This window comes from Symphalangus syndactylus, chromosome 7 (assembly GCF_028878055.3).
Source record: "Symphalangus syndactylus isolate Jambi chromosome 7, NHGRI_mSymSyn1-v2.1_pri, whole genome shotgun sequence".
Taxonomy (NCBI): Eukaryota; Metazoa; Chordata; class Mammalia; order Primates; family Hylobatidae; genus Symphalangus; species Symphalangus syndactylus.
In genome coordinates, this window is record NC_072429.2 from 45,001,854 (window position 1) to 45,025,824 (window position 23,971).

Here is a 23,971-nt window from a genome sequence, read left to right on the forward strand (position 1 = left end):
TTCATTCTCCTGTTTGCATTTGTCAAGAGGGAGAAGGGAAGAGTAATAGAGTGAGGGTTATTTGTCATCCAATCCCTAGTAAGACTGTCACACTGGGCCTGGACAGGAGTGGGGCACCTTGGTACACAGTAACAGGTACACAAATAGCAGACATGTGTGCTCTTAACCCCGTTCCCCTATCACTATGTTACTAACTAATCTGCTTCTCAGCTGCAAAATTAGAGCTAAGAAAGCACAACTATTTCTAAAGCATTTACGTGAGCCAGGCACCAGGCTTTACAACAGGATTTAATTTGATTCTCCAACAATCCTGGGAGGGAGGTATTATTAACCCCATTTCACAGACATGGATATGGGGCTTGGAGAGGTCAAGTGGCTTTCCCAAGATCAAGCAGGGAGTAGAGCCAGAGCCAGCATTTGGACCCAGGCTGGCCCAACACCAAAACCTATGCCTTCAACCTTGACACCAGCCTGCCAACCAAGGAGAGGAGAAGGCAAGGCCCTGGAGGTGAGCTGTTGGCAGCAGTGAACTTGCCCGAGCTCCCTCGGGAAACACTGTTGAAAGGAACATTTCCAAAGCCATGCAGGCCCGCACCTCTCTACATTTCCAAGCACAAGGCGAAAGGAACTTGGATCTGAACTGATGCAGGCCCCTGTTCTTTCCCAACAAGTAGCTCTTCAAGTGTGGATGTCATCTTTCCCAACCCCATTTGCGGGTAAACCTTCCTCTGTCATTGCAGGTTCAGGCTTGTGAATCCCAGAGGACACTATGTGAACTGGGTCTACGAAATCGGCACTGACAGCAGTCAGCCTTCCAGGGGATGGGGGAGGGAAGAAATAGCAGATGTTTTCCCAAGGTTCAGCTTTATAATTTTCTTGGAAATTTCCGAGCAGCCAATCAGCTAGCTTCTAAATAGTGTGGGTCTCTCCTGGACACTGCAGGCAAAACTTCCTCTATCTGCTCCTCTTTTTGTCCTTTCTTGGAGCTCAGTGCTCATGTTCACTGTTCACAGAAATGGGCCAATCATACTCCCAACTACGGATAATGGGCATTACACACACCTGGAATACATTGTGGTATGATTATTCCACTTTACAGATGAAGAAAATGAGGCTCCCCAAAGTTATGAGTTTCAAGGGCAGAGTTTCTCCTCACCTCACTCTAGGCCAGAGTGATCTCCTTACAGAATCTGTGATTTTCAGGCTGGATCACAGAACTGTTGGGTTCTGTGGGCCAGTGAGAGAAGCTGGGGGAAACCAAGCAGGCAGGCAGGGTCTCCAGCCTGACCAGCCAGGTGCCTGCCACAAAGCAACACTTGATGAATACCTGTTGAATGGATGTATGAATGAATAAATGTGTCAATAAATGCTTCAGAGGCCCCTTTTATCCATATTGGAGCTTCAGGTAGGACGTCATTAGAAAAAAAGATTCTGTTATGTAAAAGCAAAGTCTGAGAACCACAGTACTGGAGTAGACCATGGTGACCTCCCAGTTACCAGCAGATTTTCAGTGCAGAGCAGATGTTGGGAGAGGGTAGAGAGAAGAGAGCGGGCAGGGGGAGGTGACCTGAGGAAGCTGGAACTATAGCTGGCAACTGGATCACTAGACACTTGGGACCATTGCATCATTCTAGTTCAAAAGCCCTAAATCTGTACTCCTTGGGCCCCCTGAATACTAGGTAAAACTTTGTGTCTAGGCATTTTTTTAGGCAGAAGATACAAAATTCTCATCAGATTCTCAAAGGAAACCTTGACCTTTAAAAGATTATGCAGCATTGCTTTAAGATACTATCTAAACATCCACAGACATGGGCAGTTGTCATAAGGAGTCTGAACTTTATCTATTTCAACTCTTCATTTTATAGCCAAGAATATAGAAAGAAACGGCAGATAACTTGCCCGAGGCCACCTGGCAGGTTTGTGGGGGAGAGCTTTCCAAATTAAGACATTTAACTGAGTGTTTGCTCAAATCAGGATTTGGATCTGGGATTGGGTATGGTGGGCTTTTTAATGCATCAAGGATTCGCAATCTGACGTCCTTGGTTGGACTTCAGGATCTATGAACCTGCTGAACTGCATGCAAAATTGGGAGGATATGCATTTTTCCTATGGAAAGAAGTAGGTGCTTAGATCAGATTCTCAAAGAGATTTCAGGCCCAATTAAGACTAGGAAGCACTACAATCCTCTAGGTCAGCCCTCAGCCCTGCCTTCCCTGCAGAACCTGGAGAACTCATGGATAGAGCTGCTCCTGTTCTGAACTTTGATCAGAATGGGGGTGTACGTACGTGAGGGACAGTGTTCTCTCCTGCACCATGTATCCCCTCCTGATGAGCTGATACCAGCACCTTTCCCAATAACAGGCTCAGAGTGAGACCGTGTCTATGGTGACAGAACTGGGTGTGTTGAACAGGAAGGTTACAGAAACTTCTTGACATCAGCCAAGATGTCAAAGCTGAGACTTTGGACACGCTCAAAACAGTTTCCACCAAGATGGGCTCTGTCCTCTGGGAGACTGAGGGAGCAGGCGAGCCAGCAAGCACTGTTACATGTCGTCTTAATTTGGAAAGCATAGAGGGACATTTTTTTAATCAATAGTCAGCCGTTCTCCAGCACCAGGAGTGCAATGCAGTGCTCACTCAGAGCCTGGGGGCAGCTCAGAGATTGACAGGCAGCTTCCTTGTCTGTCACCCAACTTCAGTTTGGCAGCTCATTGACCCTGTCTCTTCTCTGGCTGAAATAAGAGTGACGTGGCAACCACTACCTTTGAAACTCTGGAGAGAACCAAATCCCAAAAAAGAGAGGACAGGAGGAGGGAGAGGCCTGGCCTGGCACATAGTGTGTACCTAGAAAACAGATAAGCATTTTCTAGCTCCTACTAAATTTTGGGTACAATGGGGGAGGAGTAGGACATGATCAGAAACACTCATGCAACAAACATTTTGTGTTTATTGAACAATTACTAAGTGCCAGAAGTAGCACAGGAAACTCTGTGTGTGTGTGTGTGTGTGTGTGTGTGCGCGTGTGTGTGTGTGTGTACAGGTGGCAAGTGGGGAGCAATACAGAATTATTCATTCAAGTTATTTAAAATTATTCATTCAAATTACTTAAAGTACCTACTATGTGCTGGGTAGGCTTGGTGCTGGGCATTGGATGGGGTGAGTTGAGTATAATCACTCACTTATTTGTTGAATGTATATTTACTGAACATCTGAGTGCCCCACACTATATTAGCACTAATGATATAGTGAACCAAATAGACTTGTTCCCATCGTAGTGTCAGGACCCCCTGAAAACAGCATCTCCGGATAGGGAAACTGAGGCAGTAGAGCTTCCCACAGAGGTCTCATTGGTGAGGGTGCCGGGCTTTAACACAGCATCCTGACCCAGGCTGGCCCTGCTGATGGGAGCCACCTCCCTCTCGTCCTCTCACACTTCCTCTGGGGCACTGATGATGAGTCATTAATAACAGAATTTTAATGGCAAAAGCACAGCAGTCCCCATCTCTGCCAAAGAGGCCCATCCCCCTGGGGCTGGATCAAGACCGCAGTGACTGAACAGCCAAGGATTTTTGGTCCCTTGACAACACCTTTCTCACGACTCTGCCATCCTTCCCTTTCCACAGGAGAGGCCCTTCCTTTTTAAACTGGAGAGCTTAAAAATATCCTACCCCCAACCTTTGGCACCCCAAATTGAATCAGTATTTAGCTCAGTAGTGACTGAGTGGGAGGGAGAGCCACTCAGGGAGGGCTGCATCTGGCCTTCACCACAGGACGCCCAGTGGCCAGACTGTGAACCAGCCCTCGGCCCCAGCTATGGCTAGAAGGAAGTAGTCAGAAAATCCAAAATGACCACAGAGGGGAGGAGGCTGGGGAGTGGGGCTCCACAGGGAGGGCACACAGTGACATTTCACGCAGAGGGTGCCCCAGGAAGGCTCAAAAGCAATCTGTAGGGAAACGGGCTCTGGGCTCAACTCAGTGAGGGAAAACATTGGGTTAACCAAGTTCTTTACTGGAGGACTTCTTGGAACCTCAAATATGCTGATGTGTATTGTGAATCTATAAAAAGGGGACGTCTGGTGCAGCGTTTCCCAAACTTATTTAACCACAGAAACCTTTTTTTGTTTGTTTTTTGGCAGAGAGCTTACTGCACTGCACAGCTTAAAACCCTGAGCTTGAAACCTCAGGTTTCCTACCCTGCACGGGGCCTTGCACTCAGTGCTGGGGACACTGGAATACAAAGACAAGGTCCCTGCTCCCAAGGAGTGCCATCTGTGGAAGGTGGCCACGTGCAGGGTCCCATGGTGGTAAGCCAGTGTGCAGGGCAGCCCTGAAAAGGAGGCAGGGAGCAGGCGAGGAGCTGGAGCTAGAGGACGCTTGGGCTCCCCGGGTGAAAGGGAGGTGCTAGGAAAGTGTGGCAGGACCATTTAGAAGTTGAGAGAGGTGGGGTGGGAAGCAGAGAGGGAAATGTGGACAACTTTCCCCCCTCCAATCTTCTTGCCTTTGAATTGGCCAAGCTGGTTGGTCTCCACTCAAACAGTCATGGGATTGTGGGGGGTGGGCCCTCTATCCCTCCCAGCCCCCACCCTCCACCACATCTATGCTATTCAACTTGGGCTAACATCCAGAAGCCAGGGAATAGCTATTCACAAATTCAGTAATTGGACTCATTAGCACTGACTCAGAAATCTTTTTTTTTTCCTAAGTCTCTCTCTTGGAGAAGCTTTTAAGATCCTTTACATTGGCCGGGCGCGGTGGCTCACGCTTGTAATCCCAGCACTTTGGGAGGCCGAGGCGGGCGGATCACGAGGTCAGGAGATCGAGGCCATCCTGGTTAACACAGTGAAACCCCGTCTCTACTAAAAAATACAAAAAAAATTAGCCGGGCGTGGTGGCGGGCGCCTGTAGTCCCAGCTACTCGGAGAAGCTGAGGCAGGAGAATGGCGTGAACCCGGGAGGCGGAGCTTGCAGTGAGCCGAGATTGTGCCACTGCACTCCAGCCTGGGCGACAGAGCGAGACTCCGTCTCAAAAAAAAAAAAAAAAAAAAAAAGATCCTTTACATTGGTTAATGGAGAGTTTAGGGATGAGGACAGAGCCTCAGCTTTCAGCTCCCCCTGCCCATCTCCCTGGCTCTTCCCAACACATTCAAGGACAAGAGTGATGAGATAATCCATTATCTGTTTTATTAAACACCTAGACATTTCTGGCACGCTTCCCAAACGGGGACCTCAAAATCTACACTCTCCGGCTTTAAGACTCCTAGCATTCAATCTACATTTACTCTCCCATGGGTAGGACAGTCATAACGCTTTCACATAAAATTGCATTGTGAACTGATGGACAAGAACTCTGGGCCAGGAGTCAGGAGGCCCAGGTCCTCATCCTGGCCCAGCGACTCATAAAGTCACGCAACCATGAGCATCACTGCCTCCTGGGCCAAAGTGAGCACAAAGGTCCTCTCTGTGGTGAAATGCCCTTGCATTTGTCTTGTAAGGTAGGAGGGCAGACACCATTGCCTTTGGTCTACAACTGAGGAAACAATATAGGGAGTCAGGTCACTGCTTCAAGGTGACATGGCCAGGCAAGTGGCAGAGCCAGACCTGGGTCTTCACACACTTTCCTCTTCTTGACTGTACTGGTGCAGGTGCTTAGGGTTTGGGGAAAGGTGGGTGGGTAACTGGCCTATTCTTCGGGACTCAAGTTGTGATATCTCTCTGAGAACCCACAGGCTCTATCTTTAGGGCTGAGGTGGGAAGTTCTGAAAGTCAAGCAGACACATCCAGGCATTTGGGCAAGAAACTTCTTCCTTCCAAATCAAAGGTGATATGAAAACGATTATGAGCCCATGGGGGATGAACAGAGGTGAATGGTGGAGGTAGTCTTGAGGATGGCCTAATTCAGTGCTTCCTAAGTGTCAGCCATTCACGGAACCACCGCTATGATTTTTGCTACCTCTCTGGATCTGTGCCCACTTTTACGTTATGTTTTTCTTTAAACTGAGTCACTATTTTTTTTTACAGTTAGCTTTATCCTAGACAGAACATCTATCAAACTACAGGTCAATATGCTAGTCGCATTTTTTATATTATACATTAAATATATAACTACTGAAATAGAAAATATTAATTTGAATACCACCTAAAATCTTCTTGTGAACCAGGGATACACAAATCAGACATTGGCGAACAGTAGTACAGATTTAAATGTGGGAAAACCGAGGCATAGGAAGGAAGAAGGTAAGTTATTTGCTCAAAGACAAAGGCTAAGGTGAGCACCAGGGTCTCTGGACCCTTCAGTAGGGTTTTTCATAGGTCACTGAATGCATCCTTTGGTGCACAGACCAGAAATGACTGTGAATGCATCCAAGACTCATCTGTGAGGCTACCAAGTGGGGGGAAAGATCAGTCACTTACTAGCCATGTATGTGAAATTGCTTGGGAACCTGAACTCCCGCTGGAATTTCTACCTGGAAAGCGTTGCTGATGCTCTATTTTTGTTATCCAACCTCCTGCCCCCTCTGGCCCCTAAGAGGCACCAGTGACTATGTTTTATCTCACCTTAGCCAAAACCTAGTCTTACAACACTCCTTTCCAGTGGGTAGGGGTGTGGGGGAATAGCCCTGCTGGAGGCTTCCAGGCTGGCTCCGAGATGCCCACTTCTGCAGAGGAGGCCAAGGTTCCCTGTGCTCGAGGCGTGTGGTAGGCGTGAGGTTCCTGCTAGCAGGGTGTTCAAGCTGCAGAGGGAGGGGCTGGAGAAAGACTTCAGTCCTGTAACTGTCAGGTCGCTGTGCCCCGGGGCTACAAGAAGAGGTGAGAGCAACTCTTACTCATGCTGTATATTCTTGGATTCCTACTTTGGAGCCAGCACTTCTTCAAGGGCTTGGTTCCTCAGGCATTGTTAACTCCCAACCCCAGTGACTTATGAGTGAGCAGGGTTCTCAGAGCCCTAGAAGGGTAATTCAGGCAACCTTGGGATATTGTCTCTCCTACCAAATCATCAGAGCAGCTACCATTTGTTCAATACCTACTGTGCTGTCAGGCTGTGCTAAGTCCCTTAGTGTCATCTCATTTCATCCTTATGACAACTTAATGAGTTAGGTGCTACCATTACCTTCATTTTAAGAGGTGAAGAAACGGAGGCACAAAGCCATGGAGTCCAAGTTCAGTGACAGTGGGAGTTAAAACTCAGGTTTGACTGGGCGCGGTGGCTCACACCTGTAATCCCAGCACTTTGGGAGGCCGGGGTGGGTGGATCGCCTGAGGTCAGGAGTTCGAAACCAGCCTGGCCAACATGGTGAAACCCAGACTCTACTACAAATACAAAAAATTAGCCGGGTATCGTGGTGGGCACCTGTAATCCCGGCTACTTGAGAGGCTGAGGCAGGAGAATCCCTTGAACCTGGGAGGCAGAGGTTGCAGTGAGCCGAGATCGCGCTATTGCACTCCAGCCTGGGCAACGAGAGTGAAACACCATCTCAAAAACAAAACAAAACAAAACAAAAAAAACTCAGGTTTGTCTGACTCCAAAAGCTGCATTCCTTTTTTTTTTTGAGACAGAGTCTTGCTCTGTCACCCAGGCTGGAGTGCAGTGGCGCGATCTTGGCTCACTGCAAGCTCTGCCTCCCGGGTTCACGCCATTCTCCTGCCTCAGCTTCCCGAGTAGCTGGGACCACAGGGTCCGCACCACGCCCAACTAATTTTTTTTTTTTGTATTTTTAATAGAGACGGGGTTTCACTGTGTTAGCCAGGAGGGTCTCGATCTCCTGACCTCGTGATCCGCCAGTCTCGGCCTCCCAAAGTGCTGGGATTACAGGCGTGAGCCACCGCGCCCGTCCCAAAAGCTGCATTCTTAGCTACCACTGGGGTTGGAAATGACTAGGAGACCAGAGACTACTGCTACCTACTTATCTGTCACAGAGTACTGAGCTCAGGGAATGAACCTGTTGGCTTGGACTTGGGTCTGTACCTGCAGCCTCCATGGAAAAGAGGGCTCGCAGCCTCTCCTGGGCAGCCTCATTTCCCAGAGCAGCTGACTGCCGGTAACATCTCAAGGCCTCTCCCAGATTCCTCTGCACACCAAGGCCTTTCTCATAGCAAATTCCAAGGTGGTACCTGCTCTGTGAGTCCTAAGGAGAAAATGGACAGACGAAAAGATACACACATGCAGGAATGAGGAACTGAAACACTAAGGCAGGAGGAAGGTGAAGTCAGGCATGCCGGGACTTCATCCACGCAGGGTCAAGGCCCAGTCCTGGCCCACCCCATAGCAAAGGATCTCAACTACGAAATGCCAGAGGCTCAGAGCTCACCCAACACAAAGGAGAGGGGGATCCCTCCACCTGGGGAGATTCCAGCCAGGGCAGTGTGGAGGCTTCTCTTGCATAGGCTGGCTGAAAGCATGCACAAGGAAAGCTACCGGAAACACTCAGCCCGGTTATAGGAAACGTGGGAGTCGGGCTCCTACGTTGCCCTGAAACAGCATGGAGGCGAGGGTGGAGGGTTGTCTTCCCAAAGGCCCTGTGCCTTCCTGAATCTCTGCCTGGGAGGGCTGACAGAAAAAGAAACTCTTCTCCTTTAAAAAGCTATGCTCGGCCTGGGCGCAGTGGCTCACACCTGTAATCCCAGCAATTTGGGAGGCCAAGGTGGGCAGATCACGAGGTCAGGAGTTGGAGACCAGTCTGCCCAACATAGTGAAACCCCGTGTCTAAAAATACAAAAAAAATTAGGCGGGTGTGGTGGTGTGCACCTGTAATCCTAACTACTCAGGAGGCTGAGGCAGGAAAATCATGTGAACCCAGGAGGCGGAGGTTGCAGTGTGCCGAGATCGCGCCACTGCACTCCAGCCAGGGCAACAGTGCGAGACTCCGTCTCAAAAAAAAAAAAAAAAAGAAAAAAAAAGCTATGCTCTTTGCCCCAGCTCTGGATCCTTGATTCTCTCTCCTCTCACTGAGAACTATGCTCCTGGGAGGAATAGGAGCAGGTAGAGGCTGGGTGTCCAGCTGCATAGTCAGACTGTCTGTGCTCCCATCACAGACAGGTAAGTGGCCCTACCACTTACCAGCTGTGTTAACTCAGGCACGTGACTCTACCTCATGGTGCCTCAGTTTTCTTACCTATAAAGTGGGATACTAATAGCACCTACCTTATTAGGTTGTTGCAAGGATTAAATACACTATATGAAAAGTGCTTACATTCACTATATGAATCATATTCACTCTCCCAATTAAAAAAACAAAACAAAACACTATTGACTCCCAACCACGGTCCCATTTCTCTTCTACCCTTCACAGTCAAATTTCTGGGAAGAGTTCTACACATTCTCCCCCTGCTTCTATAACACACAGGCCAAAGTCTCTCCAATAAATACGGCAGACTCATGCCTACAGACCAGGTTACAACACAGCAGTGGACACACGTAAGGCCAAAACACCACCCCTGCAACATTGCTCAGTACAAACCCAGAAAGACACAATTCCCTGTGGGGTGGAAGAGTGTTGGGTCTGAGTCCCAACACAGCGTCACACAGCAGGTGACAGATATCCTTTTGTGCATTTCTCCTGCTAGCATGCTGGTCTGATTAAAGCAGGCCAGCATGCCCACAGTCTTGCCCTGTACATGGATGTGCAGACCTGCCCAACTTTGGAAGGCTCTGTGGGGCTCTTTCAAGGCAAGGCAGGTACAGCAGTGGATACTTGTTGGTGACATTGGTCCCCTTTTGACAGCTACTACAGATACTTTGGGCAACACAGAGTAGACAAGGAAAAGCATTCTGATGCCCAAGAGTTCAATGAAGCTATCAGTGTGTTGGCCAGTAAACAAAGGAAGCAGCAGTCCCCTATGTAGGGAGATTACAGTTCACGCATATATTGCTTGATTTAATCCAAGACTCCTGGTCCTTCAAGATGCAACTCAAAAGATATACTGGTCAAATACACTTGAGGAATACAGCAAATTACAGATGGCTTTTTCAGTGATCTACAGTGACATAAAGCTTTGAGACTTCCTGCATTAACTGTTTAACTCAGTATTTCCCAAACTCATCTAATCATTTTTTTTTCCTCTTATGACTTATAAACATCTCAGAGAACTAATGCTTCATGGAACACATCTGAATTGTCTGAATGCTAATGACCCCAGTTCACAGACAACCAGACATCCCCACCTACCCCAAACTGAGCAGTGTTCCCTGTTTACTGTATCCACTTGATGCGTCTTCTGATTTCCCTGGGTTACCATCACTTGTAATGATACGTTTTTCATGTGTACAGGTGTCACAGCACTGTCACACCTGTTAGTTATCTCAGCTAGATTTTGATCCTCACAACCACCCTGTGAAGTACTGGACAGGTAAGGCAAGCATTATTATGCTGATTTTAAAGATAAGGAAACAGGTTTGAATCAAGAAGTGACCATGCCCAGTAGTGTGCTGGTAAATGTCGAACAACTGGCTCTCGAGGAGGGAAAAAGCCCTGTTTTGTGGCATTTAGCAATTTCTGTGGTGCAAATATTCCCACCATAGCAGATTTTAAGCTGCCAACAGCTCTCACAGCCTGGTGCAAGCCAGCTCTGGCGTACTACTGCAACTGCCCAAGGGTCACACAGTAAGTCAGTGAGCGCTAAGGCTTGAAGCCAGGCCAAGGCTCCTATCAAACAATCTCCTAAGCACAGAAGAACTCAGTACCAGTTCCAAAATCACTTCTCTTATCAGGCTTCATCCCCAACATGCTTGTCCACTAGAGATCTCATACCCCATTGTTGGCTGCAAGCCAAAGATATTTCACAGCTCTCTGCTCATCCAGGTAGGGCTCCTTGGTGAAAAGCACCCCGAGGAAAGCTTGGGCCTGTGGTCAAGGAGGAAGGAAAAAAAGGCATCTTGGTCACTTTCAGGTTCCACAGGCCTCAGAGACCTTAAACAGACCCTGCCAAGGGCACTCACCTCTCTCAAGCCTGAGTCTGCAGCCTGCTTCAGCATGGCCACTGCCCTCTGCTGCTCAGGGTTCCACGAAGAGGCTGGGTCTCGTAGTAGGCACCTGGCATAGCGGTACTGAGCCAGGCTGTGGCCCTGGCTGGCAGCCAACTGATAATAAAGGACTGCCTGGGGCAAAGGGAGAAACACCCAGTCGGCTGGCAACTCTGTAAGCATCTTTTGCACTCAGTGAAATTTTTAAAAATTATTTTAATTAAATAATACATAATAATTATAGACTAGTCAGAAAATTCAGATAAGCCAAAACTTAAAAATATAAACCAAAAATAGAAACATAAAATCCCAAGAAATTCAGCCTCCTAAAGATCATTCTTGCTTAAAATTTTAGCGTACAGCTTTGCAAATATCTTCTCACATATATGTGTTAGACATACTCACACACATACATTTTAGACATCTATGCATTTGCACACACATATGTGGGGGGGGCAAAGAGAGAGAGAGACTTAGATCACACTATACTACTTTATAACCTATTTTTTTAACTTTAATAGTACACCATGAATGTCCTTCCCTGACATACAGATCTAGCACATCATTTTAAGGCCCAAATAGATGTAATTAACCAGTTTTCTACTGAAGAAACTTTCAGGTTTTTTTGGGGGTTTTTTTGCCTTCACATACAACTCTAAGAAATACATTCTTATATATAACCTCTTTGTGCTCTTATCCCACTTTTTAAAAATTAATTAATCCATTCATCAAGATGTTATTCTAGGCTGAGGATATAGCTGCAAAGAAGAAAGGCAAAATCTCTGCCCTCCCTGAATTTTGAGTCTAAATTCCTGGAAGTTAGGAGCTTCTTTCTTATTTTTCATTCGCAGCTGGGCTAGAACCAAGTGGAGAAAAGAAGCCAAACTTTCCCCCACCCCTGCCCACTGCTCATTTCTAGACATCAATCTCAGCAGCCCAGCACAGGAGGCGGGCTTGGGGGCAGGGGAATACCTTGCTAATGTCCCTGGGGGTGCCTCTGCCATGCTCATGACACAAGCCCGCATTGTACTGTGCTTTGCTGTAGCCGCTGGCTGCAGCTTTCTGGAAGCAAGAAAAGGCTGCTGTGTGGTCGCCACTCTTCACGTTCTCTGTTCCTGTAAGAAGGCACAGGGCACAAACACAGCTTCCTCAGTGAACTTCCCCACATCCTCAGCCAGGTACCTACAGACTCCTCATCTGATCCTCCTCCCTTTCTTTTTTTGTGCCAGACACTTTACATATATATACATATACATATATATATATATATATTTTTTTTTTTTTTTTTTTTGAGATGGAGTCGCTCTGTTGCCCAGGCTGGAATGCAGTGGCGCAATCTGAGCTCACCACAACCTCCACCTCCTGAGTTCAAACGATTCTCCTGCCTCAGCCTCCCAAGTAGCTGGGTTTACAGATGCCTGACCCCATGCCTGGCTAACTTTTGTATTTTTAGTAGAGATGGGGTTTCACCATGTTGGCCAGGCTCGTCTCAAACTCTTGACCTCAGGTGATCCACCTGCCTTGGCTTCCCAAAGTGTCGGGATCACAGGCGTGAGCCACTGTGCCTGGCCTTTGCATATATTTCTATCTTCTGAATATTTCACTGGTTTGCCATAGACAGCAGTGGGTTCTGCCCTACTATAAACCATTCCTCCTTCTCTTGGTAATAGCACCTAGATTTCCCATTGGGAACAACCCCTCCCCTAGTGCTGTCAATCAATGTGCTTGTGTTCTTCCTAACCACGGAGGTTCTTTCTCAGGAATCTGAACCTTGATCTTGTTGGGACAAGGAGAGAAAACAGCCCTCATAGGTTTATTCTGACAGCAGCATTCTGAAGATACTGTCTATCAGCTGCTGCCTCTTAGGTCTCTGGAGCTTCCCTGATTCCTGTCATTTCTGAGGCTTGGCAGGTCAATAGATCCCAATAGATTCCTTTTGTGTTTAAGTTAGCCAGAGTGGGTTTAGGTTGCTCATAACCAACAAACCCTGACTGATACAAGTGATACTGTTAATCTTGTTTCATGAAGAAATTGGGAGCGGTAATACAGCAGTGTCAAGACCTGAATGCAGGCACGTCCAACTCCAAAGCCCATGCTCTTTTCACCGCCCAAACAAAAAGGAAACAGGAAAGGATCAGGGCACAGCCAATTCTCAACTCAAAGCCTTTGCCTCAACTGTCTGTCCTGCCTGGGATCTCTCTTTCAGCCTCCACCATCAAAGCTCCCATACTGTGTCTGCTCTAGAACCTTCAGACCACACTCAAACTTTAAACACTTTTTTGGCACTTACTTAATATACCAAGCCTTTTTCTACAAACCAAACTGTTTCAAAAGTACAAGTCCTGTCTCCTCAATTAGACTTAAAATCCTGGAGGCAGACGCAGAAAAAGAATGTAGAAGAAATAACTTTGCCTAGGGTGAAGGCGCCATACAAATGCAAAACATGATTATGGCTTATGCTCCTTTTGCGTTCTGCCACCGTGCCAAGCACTTGCTGAATAAATGAATATATGAATGAAGGGATGGGCAAGAAAATTCTGAGAAGAGACTCTTTGCCCATCAAAATCACATAAAGCTAATGAGGGAGAAACCAGGTTCCATTCATCCAGCAGTGAATTAAATAAAGTTGCCTCCCTGCTGCCTGAAAACTCACTGTCCAGGGTTGACAGAGCCCTCTGCCCTTGGGGAGAAGACTCAAGATTGCAAAGGATCCCACCATCCTCCTGTTTCCCACCTGGCTCATTAATATAGCCAGATCCATCTACTCTTCTTGCTCTCTTCTTTCTCTCATCTAGACCATGCCACTGACACGTTTTGTTCAGCCATCACCAACAGCGCCTACCTCGTCTCCTTTTTCCCCTCTGGCAATCCTACAATCCATGTCTGTCTACATGGCAGCCAGAGAGATCTTTGGAAAAGTACATCAGATCATGTGACTGCCCCCTTTCCTGCTCCTGCTTAAAGCCCTCCAAAGACTTCCTGTCTCCCTTAGAAAATCCACACTCTTTACTGTGGCTCCGAAGACCTCACCTGATCTGACCCCTGCCTGCTTTTCTGGCTTTATCTCCTTCCGCCCTTCCCAAGATCTCTAAGCTCCAGCCACACTCACCTTTCTTTTGTTCCTTCAGCAATCAAAATCCAATCCTGCCTCAGGACTTTTGTGCTTACGGTTCCCACCACTTGGAAAGCTCTTTCTCCAGATTGAAACAAAAGTGGCTGTCTTTGTGACAGGTCTTAGATCAAAGGTCTTCTGCTCAGTGAGGACTTCTAAATCAAAAACTGCTCCTTGCTCAAGTCACTAACACATTCCTTTGTTTTATTTTCTTCATAACATCTATCAACATCTGAATTCTCTTTTTGTTTCTCAATTATTGTTTTTCTGCTCCCTGAGAATAAGGACTTTGTCTTGTAAATCACTGTATCCCCAGTACCTAAAATAGGAACTGGCAAAAGATAAATGCTCAATAAATTTGTTGTGAATGAATCCCAGCCTCTTGCCTATCTGCCCACTAGACCCCAATAGATGCTGTGGGAAGTCTGAGTCTCCACATTAGAAGGCCTAAAATGAGCCAAGTTACTGCAAAGAACAGGACAAATAGTGGAAGGGTATTTGGAGTCCCCACATGAGGGTAAGAGGTTCCTGTTCACACATACAGGATCTGCTCCAAACCCCAGGAGCCTGTTCTTTCCTAGGTGTGGCAGAGAATGGTACGTGCCCTCCAAGATTTATTTTTTCCTTCATACACAGTAACTAGTCTCCTCTGTGGCGAGGTGTGGCCATGTGCCTATATTCTGGACAAGGATTTGTGCAACGTCTAGATTAAAGGGAAGGAGTGATCCTTCAGCTTCCCTACCTTGCCCCGTCCAGCTGGCTAGAATATGGACAGGAGGACAGAAGCTGGAATTGCCAAACTGCACCTCAAGATGGGAGCCAGTTTTAAAAATGGCAGGCCACATTTGCATAAGAATGGGTCCCTGCCATGCCAGATTTGGTCTACCTACCTGGGAGAAAATAAAATCTCTCGTTTAAGCCACTCCCTATCCTGACTATATTTGACCTACCTCATACCGTTTCCATTTTCCCACCCTCCTGCCTTGGGGCAGGGTCCATTTGGTTACCCAGGAAGTTGAAAGCGATGGAAACACTGAGCTGGAAGAGCTGCTGAACGGAAGTCACAGCCTCCTCAAGGGAAAGAGTTTTTGATTTATCTTGTTCCTGGGAAAGAAATATAAAAGACTCACCAAGGGATGGTTTACCGGGATTGCCACCTGCCCAAGAGAATGTTATGGGGATCCAGGTGGCCAAATCTGGATAATACCTTTTCACCAGTGGGCTGAGGCTGGGCTGGTTTTGCCTTGGACTCGATGCTACTACTGGCATGCAGGAAGCCAAAATCACTGGGACCTGCAAGGGAAAGGCCGACACCCAGCCAGGGCAAAGGAGAAAGTTGTACTTCTTTTCTCCGACTCTCCCAGTCTACCCAGGCTTTCCAGCCAGCACCCTTGCCAGGAACCGAAATAACCCTGAATCACCTCACAAGGCATGGGACCTCATAGGAGTGCCAATTCCCTTTGCAGCAAACAACGTCCATCTGCCTAGCTCGCCACCACCGCCCCCTGCCTTCTGCTGATTCCATAAGGCAGGGACATACCTTCCTCAGAGGGGTCCTGAGGATGAGCTGCTCTCAAAGAGTTGTGTGAGAAGTTCCGGGGCTGAGCTGAGGCTTCTTCCTGGCCAAGCCTGGGTTCCCTAAGGCCAGTGTGCCTGGGAGCTGGGCCATCAGGGCTGGGGAGGATGTGTTGTCGCAGTGCTGGAAAGAGCCAGCAAGAGTAGTCAGGTCTGGGCCAGGCGCGATGGCTCATGCCTATAATCCCAGCACCTTGGGAAGCCGAGGCGGGTGGATCACCTGAGGTCAGCAGTTCAAGAGAACAGCCTGGCCAACATGGTGAAACCCCATCTGTATTAAAAATACAAAAAATTAGCGGGGTGCAGTGGCACACGCCTGTAATCCCAGCTACTCAGGAGGCTGAGGCAGGAAAATTGCTTGAACCCAGGAGGCGGAGGTTGCAGTGAGCCAAGATCACACCACTGCACTCCAGCCTGGGTGACAGAGCAAGACTCTGTCTCAAAAGAAAAAAAAAGAGTGATCAGGTCAGAAGAGGATCAGTGCAGGCTGCTCGGGCTTGACTGAGTCCTCCCTGAGGTTTTAGAGGCCATAGGAAGAATTTTGAAACTCCTGTGACACTTCCTTCACACTCCTCCTCCTGTTTCCTTGGCTTCCCTCCAGAGGAGTCTAGAGGGGCCTGTATTTGTGCTGATCTCCCACCCTAAGCATCAATCACTCCTCTGCCTAAATTCTTCAGTGGCAGGGAGACATCTACCTTACTCACTGTTGTAGCCCCAGTACCTAGCACTTTCTTTGATAGCAATATTGCTAATGATTATCATCATAATAAGGACAAGAACTAATGCTTAAACTAATGATTACTACACACTTACTATGTGTCAGGCAGTGCCCTAAGTCCTTGACATGTATTAACTCATTTAGTCCTCCCAAGAAACCTATGGGGTAGTTTTATTATTACCCCAATTTATAGATGAAGAAACCAAGGCAGAAGGAAGTTAAAAGTGACTTGTTCAGGGACATAAGACTAGTATGCAGTAATTTTGGGACTTGAACCTCTATAATCTGACTCTAGAGCTTCAACCACTAGGCTATGTTGCCTCTGCACCATGGCACATAATAGGTGCTCAATAAAGATTCCTTTATTGATGAATGACTGAGTGACTGACCAGAGAATAATTTAACTGGTTGAATGTGGGCCAGGAAGCCACACCCAGAATCTAAAGTAGTCTGGACCCTGTGGGCCTCCCTCAGTTGGAGGTGATGGGAGGAAATGGAAAGACACTGAGGGGCAGGTGTGGCCCACGCCCTGGGTGGATAGAACTTCCCCACATTCCTCTTCCTCTGACTTCAGATAGGAAAGGCAAGGAGTCGCTGATGGCTCTTTTCCTGAGGTGTGTCCAGAGACGCTTCCTGGCCCAGAGAAACTCCCAGCCCAGCCCTCCTGTCCCCAGGACTGAGAACTCACAGGAGCATGGGTGCCACAAGGGAGATGAGAGGAAACGGTCCAGGGGACTGTGCCAGGAGCAGTGTTCTACCCGCTGAGGTCCTGCTGGCAGGGATGCCTGGAAGTGGATTTGCCTTGCCAGCTGCAGGGCCAGCACGGCCAGAGTGCCCTGGGAAAGACGGCATGTTTAAGGACACGGTCCTTCACCAGTCAACTCCATCAGACCCTGCCTTACACTCAAACATCACTTCCTCAGGAAATCCAGGTGGGGCAGCTCCCCGACTACAAACTTTCACAACACCCTAACTTCTCTGGAGCCCTGAACACACTGGCATTTAAACAATCATCTCTACAGTTATTTATCTAAGGTCTGTCTCTCCTGTTAGTCTATAAGCACAACATGGGCAGGGACCAAGTATGTTTTACTCACCAATGTATCTCTGGTGCCCAAGTATAGCACAGTGCTAACACACAGTAGGGACCTAATAAGTACAAATTGAATAAATCCTTGATCAAGTGACTAAATAAGCGAAGACTAAGCAGGCAAAAAGATAATGGGGTAGGTTGGCACCTAATTGCAAATATAGCAACAGGTCAGAGTTCCCCATTAGGCTCTCTTTCCAGTCTTGCACAACCCCTCCTTCCACCAACTCCCATTCCCCCAATGAAGTCACCCCAGCACACACACATCTCCACGTGTAAGCTTTGTAAAGCTGTTTCTTCTCTGACAGGTCTGCAGAAGACCTGAGCTAGCTCTTATCCCAGAGACTGCTTGGTTTTCCCTGTCTCTTGTCTCTCCTTATGTTATGCTTAAGAAGGTTGACCCAGGGTCTGGTGCAGTGGCTCATGCCTGTAATCCCAGCACTTGGGAGGCTGAGGCAGGCAGATCACTTGAGGCCAGGAGTTCAAGATTGGCCAACATGGAGAAACTCTGTTCCACTAAAAATACAACAGTTAGCCAGGCATAGTGGGGCACACCTGTAATCCCAACTACTCAGGAGGCTGAGGCACGAAAAATTGCTTGAACCTGGGAGGCAGAGGTTGCAGTGAGCCAGGATCACACCACTGCGCTCCAGCCTAAAAAAACACACAGGTTGACCCAGATACTTACTTGTTGCTCCAGGCACTGCATACAATAGCAAGTAAGACAGACATAATTTCTGCCCTCATGAAGTTTACATCTTGTGTTTAGAAATACAAAACACAACTACAGAGAGAAATACAATAACTACTAGTGATGTTAAATGCCAAGAAGGAAACTAATCAGAGAGCTACACAGAGCATAAGAGGGGTCCTGACAAGACAAGGAGTCAGGGAAAGCCTGTCTGTGGGGGTGACGTGTGGTCTAAGGCCAGAAGAAAAGGCATCAGCATTGTGAAGAACAGAGACAAGTATCTATGGTACTGAGGACAGCTTGCGTGCAGACCCTTTCATATGAGCAGTAGTGACAGAGCACAGGGATGGCATTGGGACTTCTGGAATCCAGGCCCACTTCCTACTTCTCACTATGGGACAGCCCTAGGGCTCAGATCTTCTTTGGCAACATGGGAAAATGCTCCTCTCTTCAGCGTATGATATGGCCTTAGTCCACAGCTCCCCATAGGGGGTAACCTTGTCATGGAGACATTCCAGGCTCAGCTCTGCTGATGACACCAATTTATAGATGTGAAAGCCAAGGGTCACAGAGGTCAAGTCATTTGTCCAAAGTACACAGCATGAAAGCAGCAGGGATGAGCTGTGACAAACATGAGAGTGATGTGTGTGTCAACTTCATTCAGAAGACCTCATAAGCAGAACTTCTACCTGGAACGTTGCCTGAAAAGCAAAGACTCTGCCCTATGAGACCTAGTGTTCACTAGTAAGAATCTGACCTTATAGATCAGGTTCAACAAATATTTATTGAGCAACTATTACGGGCTAGGCTCTGTATTTGATGCAGCAACCAAGCAGTAGAACATGAACTCCAGAGTTAAATCTGGCTCCTCTACTTAACAGGTATCTACGCCTGTCACCTAATATTTCAGAGCCTGAGATTCCTCATCTGTAAAATGAAGGTGATATTTCCCTTGTAAGATTTTTGTAAGGATTACACAAGATAATGCATGTATAATACTTTACATTAATAAATAATGCTATGAGGCTGGGTGTGGTGGCTCACTCCTGTAATCCCAGCACTTTGGGAGGCTGGGACGGGTGGATCACTAGGTCAGGAGTTCAAGACCATCCTGGCCAAAATGGTGAAACCCCGTCTCTACTAAAAACACAAAAATTAGCCAGGCGTGGTGGTGCGTGCCTGTAATCCCAGCTACTTGGGAGGCTGAGGCAGGAGAATTGCTTGAACCCGGGAGACGGAGGTTGAAGTGAGCCGAGATCATGCCACTGCACTTCAGCCTGGGCGACAGAGCAAGACTCTGTCTCAGAAAAAAAAATAATAATTTTAAAATTAAAAAAGTTAAAAAATGATGCAATGTATTATTATTTATTGTAAGATCCATGAAGGCAAGAATATATCTATCTTGTTCTCTGCTATGTCCGTAGTGACTAGCAAAAATTCCTGGCCCAGAGGAGGTGTTACATGTTTACTGAATGAAATGAGGAAAACATACATGGCAGGGGTGGGGAAAGTGGCAATATCTCCTTGAATATGCTCCAATACCATGGGTTACTTGTTAAATGGACACAGTGATTCCCTAGCCCTTGTTCCAGGTTAGGCTGTATACCCATGCAAGATCATTCTCATCTACACTGAAGGTCAAGGACGAGGCTGGGGAAGCCTTACCCAAGATATGGCATCCCATAGGGTATTCGGGGAGACACGGGAAGACATCCACTGGAAGGCATCCTTCCATCCATGGGACCTTGGACCCCCGCTCGTGCCTGGGCCATGGGGACCTGACCTAGATGATGAAATAAGAGGCTGTCAAGTAGGGCCAAAGGGAGACCAGGGACTGGGTGCGGTGGCTTACACCTGTAATCCCAGCAATTTGGGAGGCTGAGGTGGGTGGATCACGAGGTCAGGAGTTCAAGACCAGCCTGGTCAAGATGGTGAAACCCCGTCTCTACTAAAAATATAAAAATTGGCTGGGTGCAGTGGCTCACACTGTAATCTCAGCACTTTGGGAGGCTGAGGCGGGCGGATCATGAGATCAGGAGATCAAGACCATCCTGGCTAACATGGTGAAACCCCGTCTCTACTAAAAATACAAAAAGAATTAGCCAGGCGTGATGGTACATGCCTGAAATCCCAGCTACTTGGGAGGCTGAGGCAGAAGAATCGCTTGAACCCAGGAGACGGAGGTTTCAGTGAGCCAAGATTGCGCCACTGCACTCCAGCCTGGGTGACAGAGCGAGACTCTGTCTCAAAAAAATAAAATAAAATAAAAATTAGCAGGGTGTGGTGACGGATGCCTGTAATCCCAGCTACTCGGGAGACTGAGGCAGAGAATTGCTTCAACCTGGGAGACGGAGGTTGCAGTGAGCCAAGACTGCGCCACTGCGCTCCAGCCTGGGCGACAGAATGAGACCCCGTCTCAAAAAACAAAAAAATTAAAAAAAATAAAAGGGCGACCAGGGGAGGAAATGAGTGGTAAAATGGCAGTATCTTACCTGTCAAGGTTAGGCACAGGAACCAGCAAAGTGGAGGAGGTAGTCTGAGGCCCATCTGGGCTGGTGGACTTAGGAGTCACTCTCCAGAGGCTAGGTCCCAGTGTACGGGGAAGAGCTGTACAGAACAACCAAAACTCAGGCACCTCAACAAGAACCCAGGAATCACTGTCATCTGCCTCAGCAGAGGTTCTTAAACATGGATACACATGGGAATCTTTTGTCTACTACAGATTCTAGGGTAGTACCCCAGAACAAACAAACTAAGATTTCTCAGGGTAGAGCATCACATTTTTTAAAAGCGCCCATGTGATTCTGCTGCTCTCCTGTGGATGCCAACCACTGTTCTAAGATGATCAAACGTTCATACATGTACTCTCACTAATGTTTGGGGCTCTTTGACTCTAAACCTCTCCTCTCTTCACTGGCTATGCCTACTCCATTGGCCCCTAATCCTCTTTCATTCATTCAGTACACCATCTCCGGCCATTGGACTCCTCCCCTTCCCAACAGTCCCACCATCTCCTTGGACTCCACCCTCTTCTAGCTAAGCCCACCCACATCTCAAATTCCAACAGCCCCTGACTTCCCCGCCCTCTTTCAGGCCCCGCCTTCCTTAGCTCTAACCCCGCCCACGATGGCTTCGGCTGTTTCCTCGGGCCCGCCCCCACTCCAGTTCGGTCTTTGCGGCCCAGAGTGACGCTGGTTGCCTGGACGTCCCTTACCTCGGCCCAGGAGTCCCGGGAGGCGCCACATGTCGCTGCCAGCACCACAGACAGCTCGCAGCCGAAAGCGCGAGGCCAAACCTCGGGAGAGCGGCTAGAGAGGCCGCCGCGATGCCCGGAGTGGCCGAATCCCCGAGGAAGCTCGGAGCTGGCCAATTAGAAGGGAGCCCGGCCGGAAAGACGGCGCTGCAGAGAGGAAGTGCAGGGCGGAGGCGTATTCGGTGCCAGCTGGGAGGTGACATGCGGCAAGGGCATGGGGATATGGGCCCAGGCTTCCGTAGGGGATGTCCTTGGCGTTCCCAAGCCGAGGCAGGGGACCGCAGGTGGCGAAGCGAGCCGCCCGGAAGCGGGACCCTTGAGAAGCGGGGCTGGAGCGGCTTCAGGGGAGCAAGAGGACCTTGCAGACCGTGAGGCCGCGAACGAGGAAAGGCTTCCCCAGGCCCTAGGCTTGAGGAGGTGGGAATAACCAGACCCCGTGGGCGGAGGAGAGGACCCCCGGGGTCCCACAAATGAAGCCAGTAGGCCGGGCTTCCGTTCAAGGCCACCTGCCTGAAGAGGCCAGGCCAGGGCCCGACTGCGTAGGCAATGAGAACCGCACAGGGCAAGGCTTTGATTCTGGGTTCTAGCTCCGGCCCAGCTTTATCTCACTGTGCAGCTTCATGCCAACCCCTTACCTTGTCCGGGCCGCAATACGCGCCAGATAGGGTCAAATGGAATGACTGATCTGACAGGCTGAGATTCTTGGGTAGCTCCTTTCAAAATATCTGAGACACCACCCGCGCCCTATTAGAACCCTCGTCTTCAGACGTGGCAAAAGTTATGTATGTGTTTGTTCTTTTGTGGAAAAGAATAGTTCCGGTTGGGTGCAGTGGCTCACGCCTGTAATCCCAGCACTTTGGGAGGCCGAGGCGGGCGGATCACCTGAGGTCAGGAGTTTGAGACCAGCCTGGCTAACATGGTGAAACCCCGTCTCTACTAAAAATACAAAAATTAGCTGCGCGTGGTGGTGGGCGCCTGTAATCCCAGCTACTCTGGAGGCTGAGGCAGGAGAATTGCTTGAACCCGGGAGACGGAGGTTGCAGTGAGCCGAGATCGCGCCTGGGCGACAGAGTGAGACTCCATCTCAAAAAAAAGGAAAAAAAAAAAAAATAGTTCTTTTCACCACACTTGAATCCGTGAAATAACGGAGCTCACATTCAAGTGTAGTAAGATGTTTAGATTTCCTCCCTATCCCCTTCCTCCAGGTATGTGACTTTAAGGTGGGTGGAAGTCGCTACCTGGGGTAAAAGTGTACTGGGGGCACTTCTAGACCGAGGCATGTGGCTTGAAAGTTGTATTAATATGTTAAACAACTTTTTTTTTCTTTTGAGACGGATTCTCTGTCGCCCAGGCTGGAGTGCAATGGTGTGATCTCGGCTCACTGCAACCTCCGCCTCCCAGGTTCAAGCGATTCTCTTGCCTCAGCCTCCCAAGTAGCTGATATTACAGGCGCCCGCTACCACATCCTGCTAATTTTTGTATTTTTAGTAGAGACGGGGTTTCACCATGTTGGCCAGGCTGGTCTCGAACTCCTGGACCTCAGCTGTTCCTCCTGCCTTGGCCTCCCAAAGTGCTGGGATTACAGGCTTGAGCCACCGCGCCTGGCCGTTAAAGAACTTTTGAGCCATATATCAGCCTGTCCTAGGATCTGAGAAGACAGATGAGGAAAGAGCATTTGTGGCCTCCAGGACCACGGTCCAGTGGATTAGTAATGGGCTTTGGAGTCCCACAAATCTAGGTTGGAATCACAGCTTGCTTACTTCATAGGTATGTTATCTTGTGCAGGTTGCTTAACCACACTAAGTCTCAAGAGCTTCATCTGTAAAATAGGGAAAATACCTCATGCAATTGTTGTGAGGTTTAAATAAAATAATGTGTTATAAATGTTTAACTTGGTGTTTCGGGTATACCCTTCAAAAAATAAAAAATAAATAAATAAAAATGTTTAGCATAGTTCCTGGCACATAGTAAAAGCCCAGTAAGTGTAAGTTGCTATTAATTATAGTAGTAGGAGAGGTAAGTAGGCAAGTGTAATAGATTAGATTCCCATAGAAGCATGAGCAATGGGTTGTGGGATCCCTAGGAAGGCTTCAGAAAAGTAGTTGCATTTGAGCAGGGCCTTTAAATATGAATAAGAGCTTGCTGGATGGAGAAGGAAGAAAGGCATTTCAAGCGGAGGAAACAATAAATAAAGGCCCAGAAGTTTGAATGTTGGGCAGCTATTCAGAAATAGCCTCGCTTGGGGATTTGGGACGGCAACCTTTCACATTCCTTGTGTTGCTGTCCCCAAAATAAAGTAACAAACGAGTATGCTGGTTCAGCTGTGTTCTTCCTCCTGTGTCTTTTGTACCCTCCTTCCTTTCAGACTATCCATAGTTTGTGTCATTTCTCAAGGCTCAGCCCAATCCCAGCTCTTCAGTGTAGACTCCTCAACTGTTTGAGCCCTCCCTGCTCCCTACTTTTCCCAGTTCCTATAGCACTTACTTTCTTACTACACAGTTTAGCAGTAATTATATGCTGTCTTGGTATTTATCTCATTTGTGTAACTCTAGCCTTCCCAGTTCTCTCCTTTGAG

At 48.1% G+C, this 23,971-nt stretch overlaps 1 protein-coding gene and 1 long non-coding RNA gene across 2 annotated transcripts; one reads left to right on the forward strand and one right to left on the reverse strand.

The window, feature by feature from the left end:
• Positions 1 to 5,159: 5,159 nt before the first annotated feature.
• Positions 5,160 to 21,498, reverse strand: DELE1 (DAP3 binding cell death enhancer 1). The gene is made up of 13 exons (XM_055285839.2): positions 21,358 to 21,498; positions 20,636 to 20,750; positions 19,809 to 19,926; positions 17,051 to 17,198; positions 15,610 to 15,768; positions 15,277 to 15,362; positions 15,077 to 15,173; positions 11,930 to 12,072; positions 10,934 to 11,092; positions 10,746 to 10,838; positions 7,964 to 8,123; positions 6,556 to 6,795; positions 5,160 to 5,804 (listed from the first exon to the last, which is right to left on the reverse strand). The coding sequence occupies exons 1-12, from the start codon at positions 21,386 to 21,388 to the stop codon at positions 6,557 to 6,559; spliced, it is 1,548 nt and encodes a 515-aa protein (XP_055141814.1). The 5' UTR covers positions 21,389 to 21,498; the 3' UTR covers positions 5,160 to 5,804; position 6,556.
• Positions 21,480 to 23,716, forward strand: LOC134737107 (uncharacterized). The gene is made up of 2 exons (XR_010121694.1): positions 21,480 to 21,813; positions 22,748 to 23,716. It is a non-coding gene; the product is annotated as an uncharacterized lncRNA (long non-coding RNA).
• The last annotated feature ends 255 nt before the right edge of the window (positions 23,717 to 23,971 follow it).